The sequence below is a fragment of the Trichoderma atroviride genome, chromosome 4 (assembly GCF_020647795.1).
Source record: "Trichoderma atroviride chromosome 4, complete sequence".
NCBI classification, from domain to species: domain Eukaryota; kingdom Fungi; phylum Ascomycota; class Sordariomycetes; order Hypocreales; family Hypocreaceae; genus Trichoderma; species Trichoderma atroviride.
The window spans coordinates 4,379,781-4,407,270 of record NC_089403.1 but is presented as its reverse complement, the minus strand read 5'-3'; the positions used below and the strand labels follow the sequence as shown (position 1 = coordinate 4,407,270).

The following is a 27,490-nucleotide window of genomic DNA, read 5'->3' as shown; positions in this document are numbered from 1 at the left end:
AACAGGCAGTGAAGACGAGTCCGCATGGATAGGAAGAAATAGCCTTATTCAGCTAGCCATTTGCCAATCCTCGGCTGGCATCGCAGCGGGGTAGCTGTTGGCAGCGACAGTGGCGGTTTTGCGTGTTGCCTGACCTAAACCGTAGTGGCAATGGAGCGTGAAGCTTGTTGCTGCCCGATGCTTCGCCCAAGTCCTGCAGCCGCACATCTTGTGATTGCCGTATACTTTGATTCAATATCCCGATCGTTTGCGAAGGATGTGAACACCTTATTCGCAGCGCATGCAGCATATAGGCAAAAAAGATTTAAAGCTCAAGCCGTTAACGTGTCGCCAATAAGAGACCCACTTTTCGGTGTTATGTTCGGGTCAGGGTCTTTTTTTCCGGAATGGGGTGCAGGACTCGCACCAGCTGCTCCCTTATCTCCACCCAACGCCTCTCACGTTAAGGCGGAGATTGCAGCAAGCGCCGCAACGCCGTCGTCTGGGTGAGCCGTCTTTGACAGGCAAGCAGCTAACAAAGCGGGCGTGGTAAATCCTCGCCGAGGGGCTTCTATCCTGTACAGGGCTTAGCCTGCCGTAAGGGCGCTGCTGCGACCCCCTGCGGTCTGACCAGAGTTGCGAGCCATGCGAGCGAAGAAAAAGGGTCCCGCGTATAAGTGGCAATCGGTGCTTGACCACCAGACCCAGCGTGCGTGCACTGCGGCAAATCACCTCATGGGGGCGACGGGCCGCTGTACTTTTGCGTGTGCAGATTGCTGACGATGGTGTGTATATCGCTGGGTGCTCATAGCTCGCAGGTGAGGGGTGATACAGCCAAACTGTCGAGCAGCGCAAACAGGACACAGTGGCAGTGAGCACTGGGCTATTCGGCACTTTTCTTAGAGGTTTCCGGGCCGGACAATGCGCAAATGCCGAAAGGAGGACAAGCTGACACGGCTGGATTAGCACTGTATCTCGCAGTTAACGGGTAATTCATTTCACGTATATACACGCCGGATACGGAGACACAAGACGCTGCCATGCCTGTTGAGCAGGTAGCAGACATGTATGTGCCGGACTCGTATGCGCCTGTATCCCTGGCCGGTGTCTTTGATTGTACGTAGTAGAAGTGTGAAATCCGTAGCATTGGCTGTATGCGGCAGCAGAGGTAGGTACCTATCAGGGAAGGGCGGTCTTGAGGTCTCAAAAAGATATGCAGAGCCCGGAGATGCAAACGGAAAATGACGAGCCGTCCGAGTCGGCACGGGGATGGGAGCAGCAGGCCATCTATCTATGTATCTGTTCCTGGTGTTGCTCGTCCATCTCCATCGCAGCAACTGCCGCTCGGTCGACTCCCAGCAGCGCATCTCGTAAGCAAGATGCGGACGAGACAGATGCTAGCAAACGAGGCCATCCAGGCACAGCACGGTGCGCGCGGCACGGCGCTCGACAAAGTCTGGCAGGGCCTCTGGACCGACACCGTGCCGTCGGGGCAGCGCGGCGAGCGGTCAGGCCGAGGGGGCCCTCTAGAACGGTCCAATGGCCAGCCCAGGAGGGCGCTAGCCAAACCCCCCATTGGTGGCACGCCAAACGGGCTGAGGAGCCGGAGCAGCCTCTGTAGCGCTCCCCGCCCTCTGGCCGCTTACAAATGCAGCAAGATTCCTCATGGACGAGCAAGCACGCTGGCGATGCGGCCATTTGTCTGCCCATTCGTCCCCTCACGCTGCTTGCACGAGGCCACAGTGCGCAGAGCCCCTCGCGCCGACGTTACAGCCTGTGTCTGCCAGCGCACGGAAGCGCCTAGAAGACCTTTTCTGACTCAGGCAGCAAGAAAAGTCGTCTGTCTTCCCACGCATCCGTGGGGCTCCACACGTGCTGTTACTAGTAGTGCTAGGTAGAGCGATTGATTACCTGACCGTACGGGGAGCGCTACCAGCAAGTTTCTCGCATTCGCCTCCCAGCCATCACCTTCCGCCAACCAGCAACCATCATCAGCACGACATCTGGCCTGGCCGCATCTCCTGCGACGCATATTCCAGGAAGCCTTTTTGCCATCCATCTGCGGTTTCTTTCATCTGATATCTACTCGTGTTTGTCCCCCTTTGCTGCACTGCTCGAGACTCGTTTCTCTCTTTGGATCTGGATCTCTGGCGCCTAGCGTCTAAGCATTTGAAATCACATCCCCGCCACCCGCGGCTACCGACTTGGAACCGAGCGAGAGTGCGCTGAAGACCTGCGAGAGATTGGCGCTCTGGTCTGCGATCCTCGTGGCAGCAACATCATCTAAGCTGGATCCTGCTTTGCTTCTTTTCCCCTTCGATCTTTGTTCTACACCATTGTCGAAATGGCCACAACCGGTACTGGAGCTGGCTCGTCATTGCCACCAAATTTCTTCTTAACCCCGCAGCAACAGAATCTACTGTTCACGGCTCTTAATGCGAACAAGCAGCAGCAATCGAATAGTACCAAGACTGGACTTTCGCTGTCTCCCACTTCTTTCAAGTCAAATCCCCTTCAGAGCCTTGACAACGCTGGATTCCAGGAGAGCCCCTTCCTCGACAACTACGACTACGACTTTGACGACTCCGGTTTTGACTTTTCCTTTGCCAATGACGGCGCCCAGGGCAACATGATTGGCGATGTGCCTGATAGCGCCATGAGCGCCAAGTCTGATTCTACTGAGACTGAGAGCCCGGAGAAGAGAAGCCACCCGGACGACGAAGATGACGACGCCAGCCCTGGCAATGAGTCAAAGAGACACGAGGGCTCTGACAAGGTCCCCAAGAAGCCTGGCCGCAAGCCGCTTACTTCGGAACCAACTTCAGTACGCTCAATCCATGCTCGTTGTTTTTATGATGAACTGAGGAATTCTGTTGACTAACAAAATCCCCACTTGTAGAAGCGCAAGGCTCAAAACCGGGCCGCCCAGCGTGCTTTCAGGGAGAGGAAGGAGAAGCACCTCAAGGATCTTGAGACCAAGGTTGAGGAATTAGAAAAGGCCTCAGAGGCTGCCAACCATGAGAACAGCATGCTTCGCGCTCAAGTCGAGCGCATCACTGCTGAGCTGGGCCACTACAAGCAGAGGATGACGCTTGTGAACAACAAAGCCACTACACAGCAGCAAGCTCGTGCTCAGCCCTTTGGTTCTGCGGCTGTCAACAACATCAATGATGTGAGCTTTCAGTTTGAGTTTCCCAAGTTTGGAACCCTTCCTGGACCGCCTGCCAAATCCCATCAGAAGTCCATGTCACAGCCCATTAGTCCCAGTTCCCAACAGACAGCCAGCCCGGCTGCTAGCCAGAATAAAATAGACCGTGTGGCACAGTTCTCCCAGCAGGCGGCAAGGAATGCGCAGTTCAAGGAAGATCTCGCCAAATTCAGCAGTGGAGGACCATTCAGCTTGCACACTCCCTCAATGAGCAGCTCTACTGCCACAGGATCAAGAGCCAGCGTGGACTCGGTCAACTACAGTGGAAACAACACCACGAGCTCGCCGTCGGCGTCCTCTCACTCCAACGTTGGGGCAAGCTCATCATGCGGCACATCTCCTGAGCCTTTCACCCAGTCTCCCATGGGCTTCAAGCCTGTTGATACCCTGACCACCATCGGCGAGGAGCACCCATCCATGTCTACTACAGATGGACCATTCTCTCAATTCACTGGCCTTGATTTCAACAGCAACAGCTTCGACTGGCTTGTTCAGCAGAACAATGGCGGCCAATTTGATCCCCAGCTGTTTGGCGATTACCGCGAACCTCAAGAAAACGTCATGACTCACTCCACATTTGACGACCTGTTCAATGACTCACTTGAGGCCGACTTCTTCACTCCTTACAACATGGCCAACAGCCCGAACCAAAACCAAAACCACAAGAAGCTGAATCTCATCGATGAGATTGACGCCAAGCAAAATGCGATTGACGATGAGCCGCGAAAGGAGAATATGAGCTGTAATCAACTCTGGTATGTTATACATCATTTTAGCAGTGTTTTCACATATACTAACATGCTTTGTTACAGGGAACGGCTGCAAGCATGCCCCAAGGCGCAGAATGGCGAGTTTGACCTGGATGGCTTGTGCTCAGAACTGACCAAGAAGGCCAAATGCTCTGGAAGCGGGCCCGTTGTTGCCGAAACGGATTTCGACTCCATCCTCAGGAAGTACATGGGCAAAGAGGCGGCCGACTGCTCGGCTGAAAGCCTGGGCATATCTCTGGAGAAGACCAAGCCTGAGACACTAGTGATGCCATAATTGATCAGGAGTTTATATGGCATTTACTGGGCGCATACTTGTACGTTTAAAAACCGTTTTGCGGTTGAATAAAGAGGACACAAAGAATCCTTGGATTTTGGCGTTTTGAGCAATCAGAAGGGCGTAGCTAAGGCAACGACCCCAGGCTTTTCAAGCATTTGGATGGATATAAGACGAAAGGACAATCGTCGATTTTTGAAGCATTAATCTTTTGGTGCATTTACAACTAGTATTTCTATTTTTTTTGACATTTACGATTATGGGCAGGTTGTTTTTATCTCTCTACTATGAATGATTATGCTTGTTTTATTTTGTCCTTTTTCGTGCGTATTGAAATTTAGGTGTTTGGCCTTGCCTTTTCAATTTGCAACTTGTAAATCAATTTCGACATTTCAATCACTCGTTTACACAAGTCATTGGCTTTTGGATTACCGCAGCAACAGTTTTTGTTTCCTTCTTTTTAAGAAGTGTATATACGCCGTGAATATTAGGAAAAATGGCAACAATTTTGATTGTGAAATCATTGGACAGACATCTAATTTGCCTTACGCACATGACACGTACAATCAAGTCGTAAGAATCACGGCAGTTGTGAAACTCGGTTAAACTATTAATCGCTGTGTTTGCGAGAGTTACAGTATGCTGCTTTGCAAGAGGCAATTGGCATAAAGCCATTATCCATTATATAGAAAACAAAACACCAATTCCTAGATCGTCAATCTCTTCGTGCGCTCGTGTAACTTGTGTTCCTTTTTTTTTTAAAAAAAAAACATAATCAGCAATCTCCCCAATACGAAAATGAAAAAAATCTCGGAACTCCCCCAACATGGGGCAAAACCGCTTCTCATCATTCAAAGCATGTGGCGAATTTGTAATGACAAAGTTCCCTTCCCCCCTTCCACCGAACTCAGCCGGCTAGACGTTCTAGGCTGAAAACACAGTCTCTCTTATTTTTGCTTTGATAATCAGCTCTTTTCTGGCGCGCGGGATTAGCGGCGTGGCAGTGGCATTGCTGTATGTCCGTTTCATGACTTTTTAGCTATATCAGGCCCCCCCCCTTTTTTTTTACCCCGGAATTTTCCTTTGCTCGGGATTGATATTTTGCTTATACATGATTGTATGAGCAACTTTTTTAGTCTCCCATATGGAGTTGAGTCATGGGATCTCATGAGTTCACTGCCGTCAAGCAAAAAACAAGCCACCTCGTCACCACATGTCGCCAACGCCGTGGGATGTAATTGATTGGGAATCATATTGACACCACACAATATATGCACATGTGTTACAACAAACAATCGTTGGAATCACCTTTGCAGATATGCGTCATCACCAGCTGTACTACCTCCAAGCGCTAGTGTAATTTGTTTGTTTGTTTGTTATGCATATATGTTATTTGTATCATAAATTATGGCCAGCTACATGAAACTACACTCCTGTCCGTCTATATAATATGAGACCGAGTGAGTCCAAAAATAGCAAAGTTTGTTCATGTTGTGTACAACTACTGGATGATGCAGATAAACCATTTGATGTTTCCCGCTAAAAACCGCCTGCTTGTTTCTTCCCTGTTCCACGTCTAAAGATTTGCCAACGCCAAAAAAAAAAAAAAGAGCTCGAAGCGATGAAAGAAAATCGAAACAAGAGCTAAACAGTTTGCTCTATCCAAAACAAAAAGAGGATAGTAAAAAAAAAACAAAAGATGAAAAGATGAAAAGGGCGTGAGGACGTGCGTATGTAATTTCCCCTCAGAATGGAGAGTATATAGTACAATGAGATAGGTATCGACGATCGAAAAGGCATGCTGGACGTCAGATATGAAAATGTTAAAAGAGGCGATATAGCATGCCCTCTTGGACGTTTCATATCAGAGTTGGAAATGGAGATGCACGTTCCGCTTGTTTATCATGGCTTGAGTAACTCATTCTCATGCGGTGTCCCAAGCCCAATACCACAAGCCGGCCGTATAGTATTCGAAATATCAGTCTTCCGTAAACTCCGTGTAGAACCCGTTAGCCCGTATCGCGTACTCGTTTTCATCGTGGGTATCGCATCCGATTCGTTGTCCTGGATAGGAAGCTGTTGTGTCGTCGCAATTACGCCGCAATGTCGACCCTTCAGCTAATGACCACTCTGGCGCCTTCCTTGCCCAAGACTCCTCGTTCCTTGGGCCTAGGGCTGTTGTTTCTTCCCTTTTTGCTTTTCAAGAACCCAAACATACCGCCGGAGCTTTCGCTCTTGGATTCTGCCGCGGTATTGGCATCCTTGGGGAGTGTGGCGTCTTGACGAGCGAGCTCAGACCAGCTGCCTCCGCCGTCTAGTGTTAGCTGTACCCCGCCGGTAGGGCTGGTTACTCGCTTGCTCATTTGCGGGGATGGAACGTATTGGGTTTGTCCGGGATAGGCAGAGGACTGTGCTTGATTTGAATTTCCTCGCATATCGTTGCTGACTGTTGGTTCCACGGGAGGGAGGGGGTATGTCACCAGCGGCTCATTTACCAAAGGCATCTGCGTAACGTCGTCTGTGGTAATGGCCTGCGGTTCCATTGAGGACGGATCTCCGTCTTCGCCCTGAGAAGCCGTAATTCTATTTCAGATTGTTAATACGAGGTTGGCTAGTTTGGATGAGGGAAGCAATTGTGCGCTTACTTCTTGTAGGCCGCAATGGTATAGTCGAACGGGCGGAAATCCGTCTCAATCATTCTATACAGCTCATCTTCGCGAATCTCCTGGTCCGTAGCGTCCTCCTTTAACCGCTCTCTGGGTTTCTGTCGCCTTGCGCGAGCCTCCAGCGGCGCCTCTTCGAGCAGCAGCTCTTCCAAGTCGTACGTTGCATCAAAGTTGGTCTTGTCCGAGGAGGGAACGAAAATAGGCTCGATGCGTTTCTGCTCGAGCAAATCGAAGTTGATCGTCTTGAAGAAATCGTTGTGGATGAAGCTCTCCCATGTAGAACCAAGTCGGGCGTTGGGATTAGGCTCAAGCGCGGCACGGATAGCGTAAAGGCATGTCAACGAGACGGGAGGTTGTGTGACTGGATACTTTGGCTGAGAAAACTGAACCTGTTGGCTGAGCGAAGATTCGCTGTTGCCCTCAAAAGGTCGCTGGAGTAAAGTTTAGCTGCACTGCATCTTTCTCTTCTATTCGCGGGGAGACATGGGCGAAGCACCAAGCATACCTTGTTGTAGATACACTCATAGAACAGGACACCTAATGACCACCAATCGGCGCGGATATCGTATCCTTTGCCCGAATACACTTCTGGGGCAAGGTAGGCCAATGTTCCGGACTTGCTAGTCATGATGCGCCCGGGAACAATGTCAGAGGCCACGTTCTAAGCAAAGGGTCAGTCAGCTTATGCCGCCTTTTTGTCTCACGTCTAGGAAGGGCCTACGAAATCGGTCAAATGGACATGTCCCTCGGCGTCGAGAAGGACATTGTCCGGCTTGACGTCTCTGTGGATGATGTTCTGGCTGTGGACATAGCGCAAGGCACAGCCCAGTTCGGCTATCCAGAATCGGACAGCTTCTTCGGTGAAGGTCTTTCTGGAGATGTGGAATCGCAAGTCGCCACCGCTCATGAGATCGACCACGAGGTACCTTGAGGAAATGCTGTCAGTACAAGTCGCGGATCTGGGCAGCGCAGCAGCTTGGCGGGAAAAGCTCACATGTATTCGATATCCTGGAAGCTGTAGCGCAAGTTACAGATGAAGGGATGGTTGACATGCTCGAGCATTCGTCGCTCGCGGATAATATTTCGAACGCTTTCAGATTTGACAACTATTCAAAGGGGTTATTAGTTGGCTGTGCTATTCCCATTCCGCTGCCAGCTTGTGCAGATTCAAGGGACAAGTAGGTTATTGTGCCCAGTAGCACTGTAGAGCGCTTGGCGGTTGTTTCTCGTTTGCGCACCTTCATCTTTACGGATATATTTGAGCGCAAATGTCAAGTTGGTGTCTTTGCGCTCGACAATGCGGACCTTGCCAAAGGCGCCTCGGCCGACAACTCGTAGCAGGCGAAAGTGGTTGAGGTTGGCTATTTGCAAGTTGCTCGGTCAGCTCGGTCGGTCACAAGAATGGAAATGGGAATGCAGCAGCCGTCTCTGGGCCCTCTTGGGGGCGGCCGGCGACCTTTGCACCACGCGCCAGACACGTGGGAGCGGGCAAAAGGAGGGAGGGACGCCGTAGGCCGCGATTCGCTCGGGTGATTTTCTCGACGTACCTTCGCCTGTCAGGTCGACGGGCTTTCCCTGGCCGTTACCCATGATGAGGATCGGGGAGGGGGGGATTGGAGGGCGAGAAAGTGCAGCTGGAATCGTCAACGATGGCGAGAGGTCATGCTGTTCGTTGGCGGTTTGCGGGAGATGGCAGTCCAATGCTTGGCTCGCAGTCCTTTTTTCAGCGGTGGCCGAGGAATCGGCTGGCCAGTCCAGTGGGGGGCGTTTTGGAGCACGCAGAGTCGTAAATGGGCGGGCTAGCAGGAGTGGGTAGGCGGCGAATTGACCGGATTCTGATAGTGGTGAAGTTTGGCTGGAGGTCAGCTCTGGGGCCCCAACGCCGGCTTGTTTCGCTGCGGCGTGCGTGCGGGTTCTCGAGGCGCAACGGCGATGGTGCGAGTGATGAGGACGACGAGGACGATGATGCACTTGAAAAGCAGCAGCGGCAGCAGCTGAGATGAAGAAGGAAGAGGATTGGGAGGCAGACGCTGCGTGGGCGATGCGTGAGCATGAGAAGAGAACAAGCCCGGTCTAGCCTAGGAGAAGGCCCATGCGAGGGTACAGGCAGAGGCCGATGATCAATGCTCGCCCCAGACTAGCCAGCGAGCCCGAAAAGATGCGGGAGATTTGATGGAACGGGGGTGGAAGGTTAGTGGGCGAGGGCGCCCTGCAGAGTGGAGCTGCGCCGGCAGTGGAGGCAGCACAGACTACAGTACAGAGCGCGGCCGTGGCGGCAACGGCCAGCGAAGGGCCCTGGAGCCTCAGCAGGCGAGCGCTGTGGCAGCTGCAGCATGCCCTAGAGCAGTGGTGCAGTGGTGCGGTGCAGGGACCCGTCCCCCCCCAAAAGGTACCCGACAGGTCTCCATGAAGTGGGCTCAACTCAATGCTGCTGCGTCTGGAACATGAAGGCAATTTGAAGATTACATGTACATGCGTGTGCCATCAATGTCGGTGCTGTTTACGATCGGCCTGATTCTAGATGGCGTGTCTTGTACTTGGGTATACTGTACACAGATAGGGATGCTGTTCCTATCCAGCATGCGGGTGCCGCGGCAATTGTCATTGGCACAGAAACACTGATCCTGGGGCAGGCTCTTGTTTGTGCCCGCGATAACCTGTGGATCCTCGAGCACGGAGAAGGTACATAGTATCTGCATCCCGCCTGTAACACCTTTGGTGGACATTCGCAGGGAGACTTGACGAGTCAATAAACTGGAGCAAAGGCCGGAGGGTTCTGCTTGATAGCACCAGCAGAGCAGAGTCGATGCTAGGCCCGGATATCATTAGCACCTCCATACCTGTACCTGATAGTCCCAGTGGAAGATGCATGGGTTTCCGAGATGACGCAAGGGAGATGAGTTGCAAAGCCACTGTCTTGTCCTCTTTTCTTTGCTGGAGCGGGTGAGATGGATGAATGGTGATTGCAGGTACGGGACTGCAGGGAATCATACTCATCGGAATTACAAGTAGAGTAGCACAGAGGAATGGAAGCATTCACCAACATGTTGCTAGAACAAGCAGCACATGCAAGAGTAATAGTGGCGGTGTGTCGCATCCAGGGCCTGCTTTGGACGATACAGAGACCGCGGACACGACCAGGGGAGAGCACAAAACAGCAACTGCGAGAACAAGCGAGGCACACGATTGGCAGCGGGGAGCGCCAGCGAGTGAGATTCCGTCTGGTGCTGCCCATTGACATGTAGGTATACGAGTAGTATTATGTACCATACCATACCAAGCCGGCTGGCTCACCTGCATGGCATGATATGGATGACGGCAGCACTGGGCAAATCCATCCGACGGCGTGGACGCACATTGTTGGCCACGACGACCAGAAAGATGGGGGACAGGGGAACAGGGTCTGCTCGGGCTGTTGCTTGTACTGATCGAGCATAGGATCGCGAGTTCAATCCCTTGTGCCAAGAGCCATGTTCCAGAGAAGCTGTGCATACTAGTAGTATATTGCGCCGGTGGCGGATAGCTTGGACACTATTGAGGTGAATTGCATTTAGACCGACCTCAGCTCGGCCTTCCATCCGGGCCAAGCTTCTTAGCTTTATCAGGGCCGTCAAGTGACATGCTGATAAGGTCGCCGAGCTGGATCGTGTTTCGCTGGTTTGAAGCCGACAGGGCGTGCATGTGAAAGCAGATGCAGCATTTGAGGTCCATTGATGTTGCTCCAAGCGCTGTAGTACAGTACCGTATCGCGGACAAAAACAGCACTGATGCTTGTACTGTATCCCTTTATCTCCTATCATGCCTCGGTCTTCCACCATACTGCACATGCCGTCTCTCTATGGACCATCGATTGCGTGCATCTCAGTGATGGATGGCTGATGCAGGGCTGGTGGGGACAGCATTGAAACTACTGCGCGTACCACGTTGCCAAGTTTGCCAATGGACGTGCTTTCTCGCCTCGACCCGCGAGTTCTGGAACGGCGTTGGAAGCTGCGCTCTAGAATCTGTGCACACCTCTTCGCCCTTTTCTTCCGCATCCCCCGGCAATGTCTCAGTTTCCAATCAACTAGCTTTGCCACCCGCCAACGGCTTGCACAGCGAGAACTGCTTCACGGCTCGACGTCTCTTCCGTCTTTCTCATCGCTACCGCATCCGCATCCGTATCGGAAACGAGAGACGAGTCGCGGTGCGCTGTGGAGAGCCAAGCATGGGGCGCCGGTGAAGAAGCGCCTGGGGTCTGGTCGGCGAGTCCGGCGGATTCAGCGAGCTGACCAACGCTCAACTGCCATTGAGCCTTGAATATTCTCTCCATCCCATACTATTAGCGATGGAACCTGGGGCTCTGCCTAGTCGTCTGGAGTGGGCTGGCCCCGGCGACCGGCTAGCAGCAGCAAGCTCGCGGCGCTGCGCATCCATTTGCTGTTCGCTTCGGAGGAGAATTACTGAGAGCATCCTAGTGCCGTTCTCTATCCATTGTTTCAGCAAGACTCGGGATTGCTTGTATACGTGTCGTTGCTACAAAGACCTACCGTCTGGACACTGATTGCTGACCATTGGCCTGGATACAGAGCATGCACGAGCGCAGTCATCAAGGTGAAACACATGGGTGGGCAGCGGCTGAAGGGCTGAAGGGGGGGCCGAAAGCCTTGGCTCTCTTGACGCCGGATCCAGACTCTGACGAGCAGATAGCCTTGTTGGATAGAGATGCAAGCTGCCAATAATTCGGTCAGCCGGACGGCTGGGGCAGGCAGAGTGACTGCCGTTACGGCACGACAGGGGAGCTGCATCTGGGTAGGTATTTCGCCACATCTCAAGTGGAGGGAAGCCCGGCCTCTTCAATTTATAAGATGCTAATCGTTTACCATGCATGGATACAAGACAGCCCAAAGACATCTAGACATGGTGATGGAAACACAACGTCTCAGTTATGCCACCATGAGACAGACGGGTATCAAGTACCAAGTGCCACTAGCAATACAACATCAAAATGCATTGCGCCGCTGGAGCAGCATCTCCGGACAGCTGTGAATTTGTGGCCAATCATCTCTTGATGCTGCTTCCTCTATTTCCTCATTTCGTTCGGGGGGCAAAGTAGCTCTCCCTTGCGCGCGCTGGACGACGCGGCGGACGGGGGCTTGCCACAAGATGTATGGATTCTAACTTAATCTAGGTAAATGAGCATGCTTGCCAAAGGGCTTGGAGTGTATCTACGAAGCATATCACATCTTCCGGAACCCTTTCATCTTGTGAATAAATATTGCTAATGCATGCAGATCAGCCCGATTGGCTAACCATTGCTTTGCACAGGCAGACACGTATTTGCGGCAGCCTGTCAGTCAAACAGCAGTCTATTTCCTCATTCTCTGCTCCATCTGTGATACCTGCAATCTGCCACACAGAGCATCGACCGCCATCCAAGAAGAGACACAAGAGGCATGCAGCAGCCGTATGTTCCATCAGACTACGAGTATGCCGCCAGTCCAAGCCATACGGCAGCTCGCGTGTTGCTAGCACTGATGCAAACGCCTCCGCTGCTTCGTCCGGGCTATTTCCCTAGTTCGGTGCACGAAATCCATAGACTCATGAACCACATTCTGTCTCCAGACACACTAATCCGCCACAACTCGAGGGCTCTATGGGCAAACATCAACTCCCATTAGCTGGCGTTTGATTCCCATCCCGGCTAGCCCACGTGTCGTGCCGATCCCCGTTACAAACACGCCGCTACCTGGAGCGTCTGAGCGTCACGGGACGTTTTCCCAAGCCCAGGCCGCACCAAGGTCGGCTCTCTGGCGTTGATTTGCGCCTGCAAATGTGAACCAGAGACGAGTCGCAAAGCCTTAACTGGCAACAGGCCTCTCTGCCCCGTAAACGCCCCCTGGCAGGGCTGATGCTCCGTATTATTTCTTAACAGTACCACGGATGATATTTGGCTGAATCCTCCTCGCAGCTAGGCATATTGTTTTGGCTCCGGATTACTACTCACACATATCGATGCCGATAACCTCGCTTTCTCTCTGCAGCTTCGAGTCGTGATTACTTTAGCTTTCTTATTGCTGAAGACTTTACAGTTTTATTTATTCAGTCTTGCGTGTTGTTTCGACTGGGCTTGCTGAGGCGAAACCATGTGTCAATCCACGCAGCCGTCGCTTCGTCGCATCCGCACTACGGGCTTCTGAGCCTCGTACAGTAGCGCATATGCTCAGCGCGGCTGAGGAAGCTGATTCGGAGAAGAAAATAGGCAGGAAATAGGATCAGTCACTATCACAAATGACCAATTGACATAGTCGCCCCTTGTCTATGTTCTACTAACTTGTTCCTGTACAAGTTTGGGAACGGCGAGGTCAAAAATGCCACCCTTTTGGTAAAGACGCCGGCACCAAGAAGCGGCGGTCTCCATCCTTTGGACTTACAAGCATTCGATGGCCTCGCTAGCGTTGATCATGATGGGCTTGACTTTGACGACGGTGAAGAGCACATATTCACTGCATCGAGACAGAAGTGCGTATTCCGTTTAGCATCAAGGTCTTTAGACGGCACCAACACAAGCCTTTTTATGTCTTGGATCGTCTGGTCTCATGGCGCTGTTTGCACTCTCACAATGTAAAGTTCGCTTGCCCCTATTTCCCCGTACAAAGTTTACGGAGTAATTGTGAAGTGCACCGCTATCAAACTGCCACTAATCGGCATGACTCGTATATCGCATTCTGTGGGGAGGGCATGGCATTGATATGCCGGAGCCATATAGAACTGCCGCGTTTACACAATGCTGACCTATTAATTCACATGGGATCTCGATGGATATATGATTCTTACAAGGCTCACCGCCGAAACGGGGACATTAGCCGACGACTTGGCAAAAGGCAAGCTCAGAGGAGATGTAGCCGCGTACGCGTGGGCAAATCGGAAAGGCACGCGGTTAAGAGTAGAAGCGAGAGAGATACGATGCTTTCTAGGGGGCTTGAAGAGTTGAACTGTCGTTTTCACTTGTTCTAGCGCCTCAGAAAGGATTCTTTCTCAACGGATCCTATGACTTGATGAATTGAATAGGTAGTAATAACTGCTTCTATACCTGCTAATTTTTCGCCCTCATCTACGTTGCCTATTAACAAATGCTAGGATCAACTTGGTCCTTCTACAATATCACTCGTAGAGCAAGTTACCACTGGAGTTAATTGAAGCAATTACTAGGACGATACCTTTTCAAAGTCTACTAACCTAACCCTAGAGTCTTGACATATTCAATGTGTGTCTGCAGAAGTTGTGTTACATACGCTAAAACCTGCGAAACTCTCAGATTGTCGGATTAACTAGCAAATATACTGTTTGCTCATACAAGAGGGCAAGATTTCACCCTTGACCATCTCCTTAGATGGGTAATGAAAAAAAGGCCTCCATGTCCAGATTCGTGTCTGAACTCGCCTACAGACTCACTTGTGCTGCTTCGCATATCGTTATTGTACGTGTGTCAGCTCGCGCTTGAGGCACCCCGTCGTCGAATTCGCTCGGATAACTCAGTGGTCTGTTCGTCTACAGCTTGTATTATCGTCGGTGCTGCAGCTCCCGGCCATCTGCAGGGTCCGTCCGTATGCGACGCACACACGGGCGCACAGAGGAAAAAGTTGTTTGTCTGTGCTTGGCGGCACCTCCGAAGCCCCCCCTATTGCCTATTCAGGGAGCTCCAGTGCGACGGTACGGTGATAGCTTTTCCTGTCTATTTGCCTAAAGGGTTGGCAGTGTAGATGCCGTAGTGAATTGCTAAACTCGGTACTTTAACGGAAGCAATAGTGGTGCGCTCTATCGCGAAAGCTACCCTATTGCATTATATGTAGGTGGTTGTATGACATTGAATCATTCCAATAATCGCGGGCCTACGTTGTGTGAGGTTTCCTTTGTTACCATGGCTTATGCGAGAAAGTGCTACTAGTATTATACCAGGGTTGAGTAACACCTCTTACAACTATAGGAACGTATTAGTTGCTGTTGAGGACTGAAGTTTCTTATCCCTTGCTTCAATTTCTTCTGTGTTATTTAAGGCAAGATGCGACAGACGTCTTCTATGTGTTCTATTAAGAAGGATCATTTAAGCTAGTTAGCTGGTAAACTATCGCTAAATCTGGCATCTGTATGTGATGAGCCAATACAACGACCTTGTTCTTAAATCTCAAATGTGGTAGGTTATAATCTACTATGACACTTAAAGCAGTAATGCATGTCGATCACCAGTCGTTCCCAAGCATCTTGCGGTACATGCGCTAAACGTCAACGGAAGGTCCATCCAGAATATCAGATAGGAAATAGAGTCGTAGATACAGTTTTATTTTGGAGAATCCTGGTCATATGAATGTCGTTGGACCCTTATCCAGATATTTTGCTGCAGGCTATGGATTTTTCCCAAGCCGTATAATACATCATGACGTCAACCTCAGCACGAGCTTTGCGAAGCGTCACCATGACCTCAAGCATCTAAGCGAAGTGAAAAACAAATAAATATTGAATTGTAGAGAAGTCAATTGAATTACAACTTGTACAACAATATCAATTGAACACACAATTGCAGCAATCATGGCATCTACAGTTCGTCACATCACACACATTTCACGTCGTTGCATACCGGGCATCTCCCCCCGCCTGTACCACACCTCCGCCGCTCTTCGGCTCCCCTACAAGGACTCTCAAGACCGCGAATCCCTCAAGCCGAGATCCAACAACGGCACGAGGTCGGCTCGAGACGACGATGTCGCGGACAACAAGGACGCCGCGTTCAACCCTCGCAAGACGGATCCGGAGGCGGAGCTCGACGCGGCTGGCCGGGGGAATGAGACGAACCCGCTGAACGCGAGCGGCGCGAACCAAGAATTCAACAAGCCCATGGGAGAGGGAAAGGAAGCGCATGATACGGGGCCAGGAAAGGAAACGAGGAAAGGAGGGAGAAGTGGAGGAGGGAGCGCGCCGAAGAAGGGGAAGCCGCCGAAAGGAGGCTTGTGATGAGTTGTAAGGGGGGTTTTAGGGTATCACTCAGTGAAGAGGTGTTTGATATGGTCTCACAGAACATTGTTTGAGCTCAGATGAGGCGAATCAAGGCTGGGAAGGGAATCTCACTGACAGATTCAACTCATGTACGGAGTATCGCGAATATGAGTTCCGAGTTCGGTATCATCGTTTCACATTAGCATCATCTCCATAGCAGAAAAGGGCAACTCCGCAGAAGAGGATCATCGTTAAGCTCAATCATCGCGGAAACTCGTTCAACTTTATAAGTCAAAGTCGCATCTGATCAAATCCCGGTAACAACGTTACAGTCGCCTAGTCTCGGATAAAAGCATAGCTGAGAGGGGAGAAGGCGGGGTACTGCGGTAATCGAGCGATCGACATGCTATGTAAGCCCATCATATCGTCCGATCCCGGATATCAATACGAGATATAAATACATGAGTAAAGATTTTGTTGAATAACAAGCTGTCAATATTACTAGTATCAGAAAAAAGAAGAAGAACAGGAAGAGGCTAATCATCATCATGGCGGAAAGTCAAGCCAAGTTCGCCATATATCCCAGCCTTGTCGACCGCACAGTCGTCATCACAGGCGGCGCGCAAGGAATTGGGGCTCAAATGGTCGAATTATTCTGCCTGCAGGGTTCCCAAGTCATCTTTTTGGACGTGGTGGATGACCGTGCTGCGGCCGTGGTCCAAAGGATGCTCGAGTTGAAAGTCAAGCACAAGCCCGTCTACCACCACTGCGATGTCATCAAGATTGACGAAGAGCTCAAGCCCACGGCAGCCAAGATCCTGGCAGAGTTCCCCAAGATTGACGGACTGGTCAACAGTGCCGCGAGGGCCATGATGAAGCCGACAATGGACATTACGACGCAGTGGTGGGACGAGAGCGTCGCGGTGAATCTGCGGCACCAGTTCTTCTTGACGCAGGCCCTGATGCCGGGACTGCTTCTTGCTGCGGGCCATGCCTCCATCATCAACTTTGGGAGCATCAATTGGGCCGTGCCGGGACTGGGCCAGGTGCCTTATACGACGAGCAAGGCCGCGGTGGTGGGACTGACGCGGACGCTGGCGCATGAGTTTGGTCCGCAGGGCATCAGGATAAACAGCATCATGCCGGGGTCGATTGCCACAGAGAGGGAGATTAAGGAGGTTTTGACGCCCGAGTATAAGGAGAACCTCTTCAAGAGCCAGGCTATTGAGAGATTGATCCAGCCGGTGGAAGTGGCGAGATTGGCGCTGTGGTTGATTGCAGATGACAGTGCGGCGGTGGTGAGCCAGAGTATCAGAATCGATGCTGGGTGGACATAGGAAATTTGGTTATAGAGTACATGAACATGTTGGATGGCTAATGACTACAAGCAGGACGACATGTATAGAAGACGTTTATGAGAGTTATGATGCAGAGGAATAAGATGTCATTCAGTTGGCGGGAATGTTATACGTCCGATGTATTCGCTTCCATAACTCATTATGATGTACCGATTCGTCAATATAGAAGAAAAAAAAGAAAGGAGAAGAGAGAAAAAGAAACTGGCTACGCCTTTCCACTGGAGCCAACCGCATCCATTTGCCTTGCCAAAGCTTCTGCTACTTTTTCCACTGCCTCGTCAACTACTTGTGTGAATGGAATCTTGTTCACTTTTTGCTCCAAATGCGCATAGTATCCCGCGAGAATATCCTTGTTTACGTTGATTTTCCGCACGCCAGCCGCAATCAGCTGTTGAAGGAGAGCGTCAGAGTAGCCCGTCACACCATGCAAGGCAATGAGGACGTTGTTGGCTCCTGTGATTTTGTTGACTTGTTCGAGCCTAGCAGAGGTAGTCAGTCATGTAAGTGCTGATTTACTTGAAAAAAAGAAATTAGGTAATAGGAGAAGATACCTTTCGAAATCTAGAACAATGCCTCGTGGGCCATACTCTCCATGAACGTTTCCAAACGCCGGGGCAAGCAAGTCCACTCCCGCATCCACAAACTGCTGCGCCTCCTCAGCACTCGTCATGAGTCCAGCCAAGTCAAGCGTGTCCGACACGCCGTCTTCGCCGCCCTCGATCCTCCCCGGCTCTGCCTCCGTTGCCTTGCCGTGTGCATGGCAGTAAGCAACCAGCTCCTTTGTCTTGGCGAGGTTTTCCTCCTTTGAGTGATGCGACATGTCTACCATGATGGAGTCGAACGGCAGCAGACACGCCTCCTTGACCATTTCTTCATCTTGGCAGTGGTCGAGGTGCACTGCCACGGGGACAGAGGCTTGGCGGGCGGCCTGGGCCGCGGCGTGGACTAGGATGCCGTTGGAGGATGTCATGGCCCAGGGGAAGAGTTGGATGATGAGGGGGGGATTTCTGCCTCTCTGCTGCTTTGACGAAGCCGAGCACTTGTTCTAGGTTGTACCTATTAACAAGGAAAATGAGAACGATGTCTCATAAGATTGAGATCTTAGTAACGTATTTTGAGATCTTACCCAACAGCGGCGAGGACGCCATACCGGCCTTGGTCAGCCGCTCGCAGAATACGTAGGGTTGCGTTATCCTCTAAGAGGGGCGCCATCGTGGTAATATTAAGAAGCCAAGATTGTATATTTCTTTTTCTCTGTTTTCTCTTCTATTTAGCTAAATCGGAGTTTATATAGGTGCTGGAATCGTAGGTCATTTTTGTGTCTCATGCAGCGTAACCGTCCCCCTCACCCATCAACAGCATCGGCGGAGCTCAGTCTCCGCAAATCCGGTCGGGTCCGGATCCGGGTTTCCTAAACAGGAAACTCAGGACGAAACTCAGAAAAACAAAAGACATTTGCTTGTAATACGTGTAGATATGTCAATTGTCATTCTGATCGAGCATCTTTTGCTATAAAAAAGATGCAAGATTGTCGAATCAATCAAGGTAGCCCCCTGTTTTCTTGAGTTGAGGTGTGCCGCCCTTGGCAGACGCGATGCTTCTGTGGCTGACCCACTTGTTCATCCCGGTCTTTATACAGGCTGGCTGCGATTAGTAAATGATGGCCCCTTTGTTGTCGAGAGTATGATTCCATTAGAAGTGGCTGGAGCGCAATTTGAGAGGCAGAGTCTGCTGACCATTCAATGCGGCAGTCCAGCTTCTCCTGGGTGTCTTCGTCCTCAGTGTACGCCGCCGTTGTACAATAGTGAACCCTGCGTGATAAGCAATACGAATGATTTGAGTATGACAAAGAGACTTGGAGCCGAGATATCCGAGGCTGTAGCTCCGAAATGCAGCTGAAGATGTGGAGATGGAAATAGCATAGCATGCATTGATAGACGTCTAGTTCCACAACCACGTCAACGAGGACCTCGTGATCCGACATGCGTGGTTGGACATCGGCTGTTGTTTAGCCGAAACAAATAGACTACATGGTAGAGGGCGGAGAGGGCGTCAATTTGATACTTTAATAAAAGGTTTAATACCCAGCGTTATGTTTGCAACAGAATCGTGCGTTGGGGCTAGTTACTGGCCCATCAATATCCAGACAGATGCTAAATTAGAGAGTAAACAATTGTCGACAATATTGCTCCATATTGGCTTAATTATTTTAGAGGATACAATGATGAATTAAAGTCCGTTGGCCTGGAGAAAATGTAGATTGACCGCGGTCGTTGTCGATTTGTAGGCAGCTTCAGATCAAGAGCAAGTCATCTCCAAGGGGTTTGATACCGGAGCATTCATACAGCTATTGTGTATCCAAGAGCCGAATCTAAATGCTCTCAAAGCCTCGCTTACGTCGCTCACGTATTATTTATTGACAATTCATTTATTGATTACTGAAACAATCTAACGCAACCAAGTCTCGAAATTGAGACAACTCCAGCACCTGAACTAACTCCCAAAGCCAGAAGCCACCATTGTTCATTGATATTACGCCCTGCGATCAACAAGTCAAGTCGAAAACGAAGCTATCGATATGAAGCCAAATCCCTTGCTCAAGAGTCAAAAGCGGTCACATAGATGCAACTAGCAGATACAAACCAATCACCTAGAGGCCACACATAAACGTGGCGCCATGTTCATCGGTAAATCACCCGCTGCTGACAAAGAGCCAAAAGCCACCCGACGGTTTGCGAACCTGCGCCTAACAAGCACGATCAGCACGAATTCTGGAGCCTGGCGGAATCAAGTTCCGGCCTCTAAACTATGGCAAGCATCGGCAATCTTGCAAAGAGTTTTACAAACGACTTGCTTTGGTGCCCGCCTTTGACGAGCGGAGTCTGGGGCATTGACGGGGAAAGCGGGCCAACCTTGTTTTGGGAGAGGTTGGCAAAGTTGGGGGGCCTTCTTGGAGACATGACTCGCGACAGGGATTTTAAAGCGGGTAGCGGTTCTTGGCCTTTCTTACTTTTCTTTTTGGCTTCTAGCGAGGGAAGAGGAACAACTTTAATCAAGCCATTTTTGCTTGGCTTTTTCGCCTCGTCAATCCTCTGGAGCGGTAACCGTGCAGCTGCATAAAGGATTGGCTGATGATCCTGTGGCACTGATGGGGCCAAGACTGGCTGCATGCGGCTGAGCTGTTTCTGTCTTTTTCTTTCCGAATATGGTCATTATGAAGCATTTGACTCACTGAGGGTATCACTAGCTTTTCGTCCATACAATTTCATGTTGAGTAATAATACGAGAACGCCTTCAGAGCTTGGCTTAAAACCCAATCATTGAACCATACCTCAACCCAGACGCAAGATCCGGGGTAAGCCTGCCAAGAGACTGCATCCCGTTTTCCCCAAACTTGTTACGTTTTTCTTTCATTCTTTTACTCATAGATTCCAGTTCCCCGCGAAGTATCATCTGAGGAGTTCCCTGCCCTTCGTAAAAGCGCCCCCATGGAAAAAATAAAGCCATCACCATACCAAGTGGGGAGTGGGCATAGAGTCAGAAAAAAGAGAGCCCACCACAACTCCAGTCCCCCTCAGCCACCAATACAAAGCCTGCTTTTTTGGAAAGAAAAAAAGACAAGCGCCGTCCTGTATTAGAAAACTTGTCTCCAGCATCTCAGCAACCCTGTTCTAAGCTTAGCAATTACCTAAGAGCAGCCCACGGACTGGGCCAGCCACACAACTAATAGTGGGCTCTGTCCATGACATGTACTCTGCGCCCTATACAAATCCCGGGATTAGCTACGGTCCATCTGGGTCCTGAATGGGGACCTTGGCCATGGAGCCTCGCGCGGACTGTGCCTTGGCGGGCCAACGAACCTTCGCCAATGGTGGATACAGAGGCCTTTGCCTCTTCATACGAACAGGAACTGGCCTCAGAAACTAAGACGGGCGCCTTGGCTAGCGGCAGTTACATGGCTCGACGCTGTGGTTTATACTGCTTTTGTATGTTATGGGGAGAAGTCGCTCCGTGCTCTGGCCCCATAACCCGGTGCAGGGTCTCACGAAATGGAATCGCTCTTGACACCAGAACATGCTTTCTGGCTCCTGCTCTCTCCGGTCCCGGCTATCGCAAATCTCTTTTCTCAGCCCACTGACTCAAGGTATCCGCTTTGCCTGAGTTTATCAAGCTGTTGGGCCAGGATGTTGCGTAGCATCGGAGAGGGCTGGTGTTAGTGTTGCAGCATCACCACAGAATTATAAAGTGGTGTTGGGCTCCCTTTGTTTTTACCACCCTTTGCTTTGCTCTCCCTTCCTTTTTAGGCTGTATAAACCCCAAGGCTTCTAGAAATCTTCTAGGCTTGACCAACCAAACCCACCCTTGCGCAAACGTACATAACCGTAGCATTAGTACGGGAAAGGCTGTTTGCGGCGCCGAAAGATCCAAGTGCCGCCGCCGCCGATTGCAGCCCACGCTACGGAACTTTTTTTTTGGTGCTTATACCCCAAATTCTCCAAAAAGAAACAGGAAAAAAAAAAAAAAGGAACAGAAAGCCAGATACAACACAAAAATGTCCCGGCGGGCTAGCTCGGGCGACTCACCACCGTCGGTGGGTGCAGAGGAAAAGGACAACTATGGCCAGGAATCAAAGGCCGTGCAGGACACGGCTGTGGTGCGCCAGTCAGATTATGTGAATTCCTACGATGAGGAGGATTTCTGGACCAGAAATGGGCTCAACGCAAGGTCGTTCCAGAAGAAGCACTATGGCCTGGGATTGGTGGAGCTGGACCGGGCGATGAAGACTCGACACTTGCAGATGATTGCCATTGGAGGCTCTATCGGTGCCGGTTTCTTTGTTGGTTCTGGTGGTGCGCTGTCCAAAGGTGTAAGTTAATAGCTCAATTTACCGAAACGACAAGTTGGAGATGCTAACATGTTTGTTGTTTAGGGTCCGGCTTCGGTTCTCATCTGCTTCCTCCTCGTCGGTTTCATGGTCTTCAATGTCGGTAAGTCTCATACCATTATAATCACCACCCTCGTCAACAATCTTCACAAACTTGATACTTATAAATGCGAATAGTCTATGCTCTTGGTGAACTTGCCATCATGTATCCCGTTTCCGGAGGTTTCTACACCTATGCCACCCGCTTCATCGACCCCTCATTCGGTTTCGCTGTCGGGTGGAATTACTTCTTCCTCTGGTTCGTCGTCTTACCGCTCGAGTTGACAGTATGCTCCCTCGTCATACAATATTGGAACCAGGATATCAGCGTCGGCGTGTGGATCACCATCTTCTGGGTCGCCATCATCATCATCAACGTCTTTGGAAGCATCGGTTATGCCGAAGAAGAGTTCTGGTCCTCGGTCATCAAACTCGCCGCCACCGTCGTCTTCATGATCATCTCCTTTGTTCTCGTGCTCGGCGGCGGTCCTTCACGCGGCAAATACAGCGAATATGTAGGAGCGCATTATTGGCATGACCCTGGCGCGTTCCGCAATGGCTTTCGCGGCTTCTGCTCCGTCTTTGTCACAGCGGCCTTCTCCTTCACTGGTACTGAGCTCGTCGGTCTCGCCGCAGCCGAGAGTCGCAACCCAGTCAAGTCACTTCCCAGCTCCATTAAGCAGGTGTTTTGGCGAATCACCTTGTTCTACGTGCTTGGTCTCTTCTTTGTTGGTCTTTTGGTTCCCTCGGACGACCCTAGACTGCTCTCCAGCGCGGCTTATACCGATGTTAAGGCATCGCCCTTTGTCCTCGTTGGACTCTATGCTGGCCTCACCGGCTTCGACCACTTCATGAACGCAGTCATCCTCATTTCCGTCATTTCCATTGGCGTTTCCAGCGTGTACGGCGGTTCGCGCACTCTAACCGCCATGGCGCAGCAGGGATACGCTCCCAAAGTCTTCACCTACATTGATCGCTCCGGCCGCTGTCTCCCGTCCACCATCGTCATGCTGCTTACTGGAGCCCTTGCCTACATCAACCTCAACGCCTCGGGACCTACTGTGTTCAACTGGCTGCAAGCACTCTCTGGACTTGCTGTTCTCTTCGCCTGGGCCGCCATCTGCCTGGCTCATATCCGTTTCCGCGCCGCGTGGAAGTATCACGGCCACTCTCTCGATGAAATCCCATTCCGAGCAATCTTTGGTGTCGCCGGATCCTGGATTGGGCTGTTCATCTGCTTCATCGTCTTTGCTGCTCAGGTATGTTACAGCCATCTGCTTAGTATATGTTTATTGAAACTAAACAATTTTCTAGTTCTTCACTGCCATTGCTCCTCCTGGACAGCACGGCCTCAACGATGCCGAGGGCTTCTTCCAATCATATCTTGCCCTTCCCATCGTCCTTGCTTTCTGGGTAGCTGGATATATCTGGAAGCGCACTGGTTGGTTGAAGCTTGAGCAGATCGATGTTGATACTGGCCGTCGTGACCTGAACTGGGATGAGATCCGCGCGTATCGCGAGCATGTCGCTGCTATGCCTTCATGGAAACGCATCTACTATCATCTATTCCAGTAATGGATGCCATAATGGCTACGTCTGGAACAGGTGGCCATAGCATGCCTATCAATTTACGTTTGATTATAGTACATTAATATTGAAGTATATATATATAACATGATGTTCATGATATTTCGAGCTCTCATTTGTCCGTTTTCTTTACATTGCGTCAAGGCCTCCGATTGTAGTCACGAAGGTCTCCACAGTAAGGCTACCACTTCAACAAACAAAATCCCCTTCAAAAAGATTCAAAAAAAAAATATCTTCACGAGAAACTCTTGAAGAACGGGTCTGGCCGGGGATTGAACCCGGGACCTCTCGCAAACAAGCTTCAGGGTTGTCCCTAAGCGAGAATCATACCACTAGACCACCAGACCGCTGATGATGCGAGGACCGTGCAGGTGTAATCGGCTCATCAACATTTGCAACCCGGTGACGATGCAAAAAGACAAGATGGAAGCAAGATCGAGGAAAAAGAAGGGTCTGGCCGGGGATTGAACCCGGGACCTCTCGCATATAAGCTGTAGGGTTTTCCCTAAGCGAGAATCATACCACTAGACCACCAGACCAGTTAGAACGACGATGATTCGCTGTTGAGAGGCGCCGTTCATAACTCACTCATGAACGTTGCAGAATGTCAGCCGCAATTGTGGACGGTGGATCGTGGATCTTGATGGTGGATTTAGAGCTCGAGTCAAGCATCGAAAATTTTTTTAAAGAATAGCAACAAGAGCTTTGAAGCGAGATCGGAGCAGACCGCGGTGGGGACCGTGCTCGGAGCACATGCATCACGGCGTCGTCCGCATCGGAAGCTGGTTTGGTTACATTGCTCCGTATTATGCTCCGAAGTGGATGGGATATTTCATTTTTCAAAATCTCTGCCGAATACGACCTTGAGAAGCAGGGAATCAGCAGTTGCGTGAGCTGTCAGCTTGATATGTACAATACGCTGCTCTAATAACTATGTACGAAACCTGTAATAGCTCTGGAAGGTGTGTTCCCGAATTCCATGTACATCATTAGCTGGCAAACGAGTTTGTGGTTCTCAACAATCAGGCGATGGAGTTGATGCCCATGTTCAATTCAATATGCTAAGCAAGCCACTAAACTAGCTGCATGACACATGCTAGCTTCTTGTCTTTTTTTTTTTTTTTAGAAGCCGTTGAAATGGTCCCTGTCTTGTCTAATTTCCACATCGCCTCCATCACCGTACTAGCTACAAGCCGCAGCCGCCTTCGTCTGATACGCTACCCTAGCATGATGGCAATCCCATCAGGCCATTGGATCAAACGAAACTAGTATGTAAATATGAGTCTTAGCACTGTCCTTTACGTTTTGACCAGCTTCTTCCCATAACTTTCATATACTAGCACGAGCGTGGGGGTCTTTCGGATGATGCCGCTATGCACCATGCCAGGGTGACGATCAAATCTTCGGATATGGTAGCCTCATAGAGCGTGGGTTGCCTAATGGCCTAGCTGTGAAGACGTAGACACTTCCATTCTTCTCATGAAGGTAATACTCAGTCCATCATAACCCAGTCTTGTTTTTGACTAGTCGCGCTATTATTGAGGACGCTACATCATGGAATAGAATATTGATCGCTTCCATTGGAGAGTCTGCTTTTATTTCGTCTTTTTGCTTCTATCAGATATAGTTTCGTATAATAAGGTTCCATAAATTTAATAGGAGATATTTTTGCCTTTACTTTATCGAAGCTAGACAGTTAAGAATGAGTTGACACTGAAAGAGGTTCGTGTAGAGCCTGTATCAAGTTTTATCAAGTTTTATCACAATGTTGCAAAACCTACAGTTAAGACGTGGAAAAGTAATGTGATAATATCACAGGCTCAAGTACCCTGCATTACAGCACTGTGAAGTCACATTGTATAGTAGACCAATACGTGCAAAAGACTCCTAGTTGCACAACTCCAATCAAAATACCCTGACGAAAATAGTTATTATGTCGTCACAATCACCTCTCTTTGATGATAATTGTATCGGCAATTGCAAACATATGATATAAGCCACTTCTCCGCTCGCAACGACGCACGATCTCTTTCCTAGGTTGATCCTAGAGAGCATTATAAAGACTATCAGCTGCATCCTAAAAGTAACAGGCATGGAAAGATAATTCGAGGGACTAAATAATGGAAATTTACCAAGTACACCTCAATTTATGAGTCGCATTCTACAGCGCAGAGTATAGTCGTTGTTATCGCTGCGCAATGAGATGAAGTTGATTAGCGGAACAAGTGATTGAATGGAGCAAGCTGCACAAGGCTACTAATATCTTCTGCTGCATATCCTTGGAGAGTAATACAGTATTATGATGAAAATATAAATAAAAATTTCTTAGCTGCCAATCCAATTCATTTTGGCGCATTTGGCGTATTGAAAGGAGTTCAACTTCTGACACAGCACCGACAGGAGGGATCAAAATGAAGGTAGTCGTCGTTGCTAATTGGCGCGACAAGAGACTTTTATCCTCATTATCTTCCAAAGATCTTAGAGAAATGGCTTCAGTTTATAATAAATTTGACTCTAATATTTAATAATGCGCCAAACTTCAGAAACTTTAAAACTCTCATTCATTCATGCAGCATGAACACCTTGTAGAGCGAATTGCTCTCCGCTGAGCATACATGCGGCCCATACGTGCGGCTACTCAATTTGTCATTTTAATTCTCATTCCAATTGACCAGTTCTCTTAAACTGCATCTCAATTGGTAACGGTAGATTCTGTGTTCGATTTTGGTGGTTGTCTTTTAGGCGCGAGATCGGAAGATGCGGGGCGGACAAAAGTTTCTTATGGTCCGTGACTCACTACAGCTATTGAAGCTCGACTTCACATATTTCAATCGTCATTCCTGGCACCAAAACGCTCATTCATCAAAAATTAGCCAGGTGTAATTGACAATTGACAGATTATCACCAGTTATTAGAAACATGGCGTCCCCAGATCCGACAATTGATCTCCACTGGGGAGATTATCGTGGTGGTAGGATATTGCCATGCGCTTCATTTTCCTCATGTATAACATGTTCTGACTCTGATTTTAATAGCAATTCATGAAATATTTGCAAAGAATGCCAGGGCTTTCCCAGACAGAGAGTGTGTTGTCGAAACCAAGAGCTCACAAAAAAATGAGCGCTCTTTTACATATCGCCAAATCCATGAGGCGTCCAACCTACTAGCTCATCACTTTCTAAGCCATGGATGCAAGGTTGGAGATGTCGTCATGATATACGCTTACCGAGGGTTGGTACTCTCTGACTATCCTTCATTTGCTATTAGTTACTAATTGATCTTTCTGATAGCGTTGAACTCGTGGTGGCCTACATGGGTGCTCTCAAAGCTGGCGCGACTGTCAGTGTGATTGATCCACAGTATCCTCCTGAGCGCCAAACGGTGCTATTAGATGTCGCCAAGCCTAGATTCCTGGTCTGTATCGAAAAGGCAAACGAGGAGTTTGGCCCACCTTCTGACCTCGTCCTGAAATTTGCCTCGGACAACCTGAGCCTAAAGTCTACTATTCCAGCGCTCGAGCTGTTAGACAACGGCGAGCTGAGAGGGGGGTTCTGTCAACGGCAAAGATTCTCTCGACCCCTCAGTATACAGCCGAGAGGACCCTGCCAATGTTCTCGTTGGACCCGACTCCATTCCTACTTTGAGTTTCACCAGTGGTTCGGAAGGAAGACCCAAGGTGAGACTCCTCATTCATCTAGGGGCATTATTCTGTCTTGATGATGGCCGCCCTTGGATCAGCAGATTCAACTTTGTA

General features: G+C 49.9%; 10 protein-coding genes and 1 non-coding gene across 11 annotated transcripts; 7 read left to right on the top strand and 4 right to left on the bottom strand.

Moving 5' to 3' along the window:
- Nucleotides 1-1,358: 1,358 nt before the first annotated feature.
- TrAtP1_008843 (uncharacterized protein) lies at nt 1,359-1,797 on the top strand (the record flags this gene model as incomplete). Its single annotated transcript, XM_066114066.1, has 2 exons — nt 1,359-1,596; nt 1,634-1,797. The coding sequence occupies 2 exons, from the start codon at nt 1,359-1,361 to the stop codon at nt 1,795-1,797; spliced, it is 402 nt and encodes a 133-aa protein (XP_065970159.1).
- On the top strand, nt 1,667-4,838 carry TrAtP1_008842 (uncharacterized protein). The gene is made up of 3 exons (XM_014087057.2): nt 1,667-2,803; nt 2,879-3,942; nt 4,000-4,838. Exons 1-3 carry the CDS (start codon nt 2,324-2,326, stop codon nt 4,229-4,231), a joined length of 1,776 nt encoding a protein of 591 aa, XP_013942532.2. The 5' UTR covers nt 1,667-2,323; the 3' UTR covers nt 4,232-4,838.
- Nucleotides 4,839-5,195: 357 nt separating this feature from the next.
- On the bottom strand, nt 5,196-9,048 carry TrAtP1_008841 (uncharacterized protein). Its single transcript, XM_014087056.2, has 7 exons — nt 8,445-9,048; nt 8,136-8,258; nt 7,892-8,003; nt 7,619-7,823; nt 7,403-7,558; nt 6,877-7,328; nt 5,196-6,814 (listed from the first exon to the last, which is right to left on the bottom strand). Exons 1-7 carry the CDS (start codon nt 8,485-8,487, stop codon nt 6,346-6,348), a joined length of 1,560 nt encoding a protein of 519 aa, XP_013942531.1. The 5' UTR covers nt 8,488-9,048; the 3' UTR covers nt 5,196-6,345.
- Nucleotides 9,049-11,601: 2,553 nt separating this feature from the next.
- Nucleotides 11,602-11,925, top strand: TrAtP1_008840 (uncharacterized protein; the record flags this gene model as incomplete). The annotated part of the gene is made up of 2 exons (XM_066114065.1): nt 11,602-11,688; nt 11,776-11,925. The coding sequence occupies 2 exons, from the start codon at nt 11,602-11,604 to the stop codon at nt 11,923-11,925; spliced, it is 237 nt and encodes a 78-aa protein (XP_065970158.1).
- A 3,537-nt stretch (nt 11,926-15,462) lies between these two features.
- On the top strand, nt 15,463-15,885 carry TrAtP1_008839 (uncharacterized protein; the record flags this gene model as incomplete). The annotated part of the gene is made up of 1 exon (XM_014087055.2): nt 15,463-15,885. The coding sequence occupies one exon, from the start codon at nt 15,463-15,465 to the stop codon at nt 15,883-15,885; it is 423 nt and encodes a 140-aa protein (XP_013942530.1).
- Nucleotides 15,886-16,415: 530 nt separating this feature from the next.
- Nucleotides 16,416-17,204, top strand: TrAtP1_008838 (putative secondary metabolism biosynthetic enzyme; the record flags this gene model as incomplete). The annotated part of the gene is made up of 1 exon (XM_014087054.2): nt 16,416-17,204. The coding sequence occupies one exon, from the start codon at nt 16,416-16,418 to the stop codon at nt 17,202-17,204; it is 789 nt and encodes a 262-aa protein (XP_013942529.1).
- Nucleotides 17,205-17,430: 226 nt separating this feature from the next.
- TrAtP1_008837 (uncharacterized protein) lies at nt 17,431-18,195 on the bottom strand (the record flags this gene model as incomplete). Its single annotated transcript, XM_014086339.2, has 2 exons — nt 17,431-17,704; nt 17,777-18,195. 2 exons carry the CDS (start codon nt 18,193-18,195, stop codon nt 17,431-17,433), a joined length of 693 nt encoding a protein of 230 aa, XP_013941814.2.
- Nucleotides 18,196-20,006: 1,811 nt separating this feature from the next.
- Nucleotides 20,007-20,540, bottom strand: TrAtP1_008836 (uncharacterized protein). Its single transcript, XM_066114064.1, has one exon. The coding sequence runs from the start codon at nt 20,393-20,395 to the stop codon at nt 20,027-20,029; it is 369 nt and encodes a 122-aa protein (XP_065970157.1). The 5' UTR covers nt 20,396-20,540; the 3' UTR covers nt 20,007-20,026.
- An 846-nt stretch (nt 20,541-21,386) lies between these two features.
- On the top strand, nt 21,387-24,017 carry TrAtP1_008835 (uncharacterized protein). The gene is made up of 4 exons (XM_014086395.2): nt 21,387-22,092; nt 22,156-22,213; nt 22,288-23,408; nt 23,464-24,017. The coding sequence occupies exons 1-4, from the start codon at nt 21,778-21,780 to the stop codon at nt 23,722-23,724; spliced, it is 1,755 nt and encodes a 584-aa protein (XP_013941870.2). The 5' UTR covers nt 21,387-21,777; the 3' UTR covers nt 23,725-24,017.
- A 168-nt stretch (nt 24,018-24,185) lies between these two features.
- Nucleotides 24,186-24,275, bottom strand: TrAtP1_008833. The gene has a single exon. It is a non-coding gene; the product is annotated as a tRNA-Pro (tRNA).
- Nucleotides 24,276-26,655: 2,380 nt separating this feature from the next.
- Nucleotides 26,656-27,453, top strand: TrAtP1_008832 (uncharacterized protein; the record flags this gene model as incomplete). Its single annotated transcript, XM_066114063.1, has 3 exons — nt 26,656-26,707; nt 26,772-26,967; nt 27,027-27,453. 3 exons carry the CDS (start codon nt 26,656-26,658, stop codon nt 27,451-27,453), a joined length of 675 nt encoding a protein of 224 aa, XP_065970156.1.
- Between the last annotated feature and the right edge of the window lie 37 nt (nt 27,454-27,490).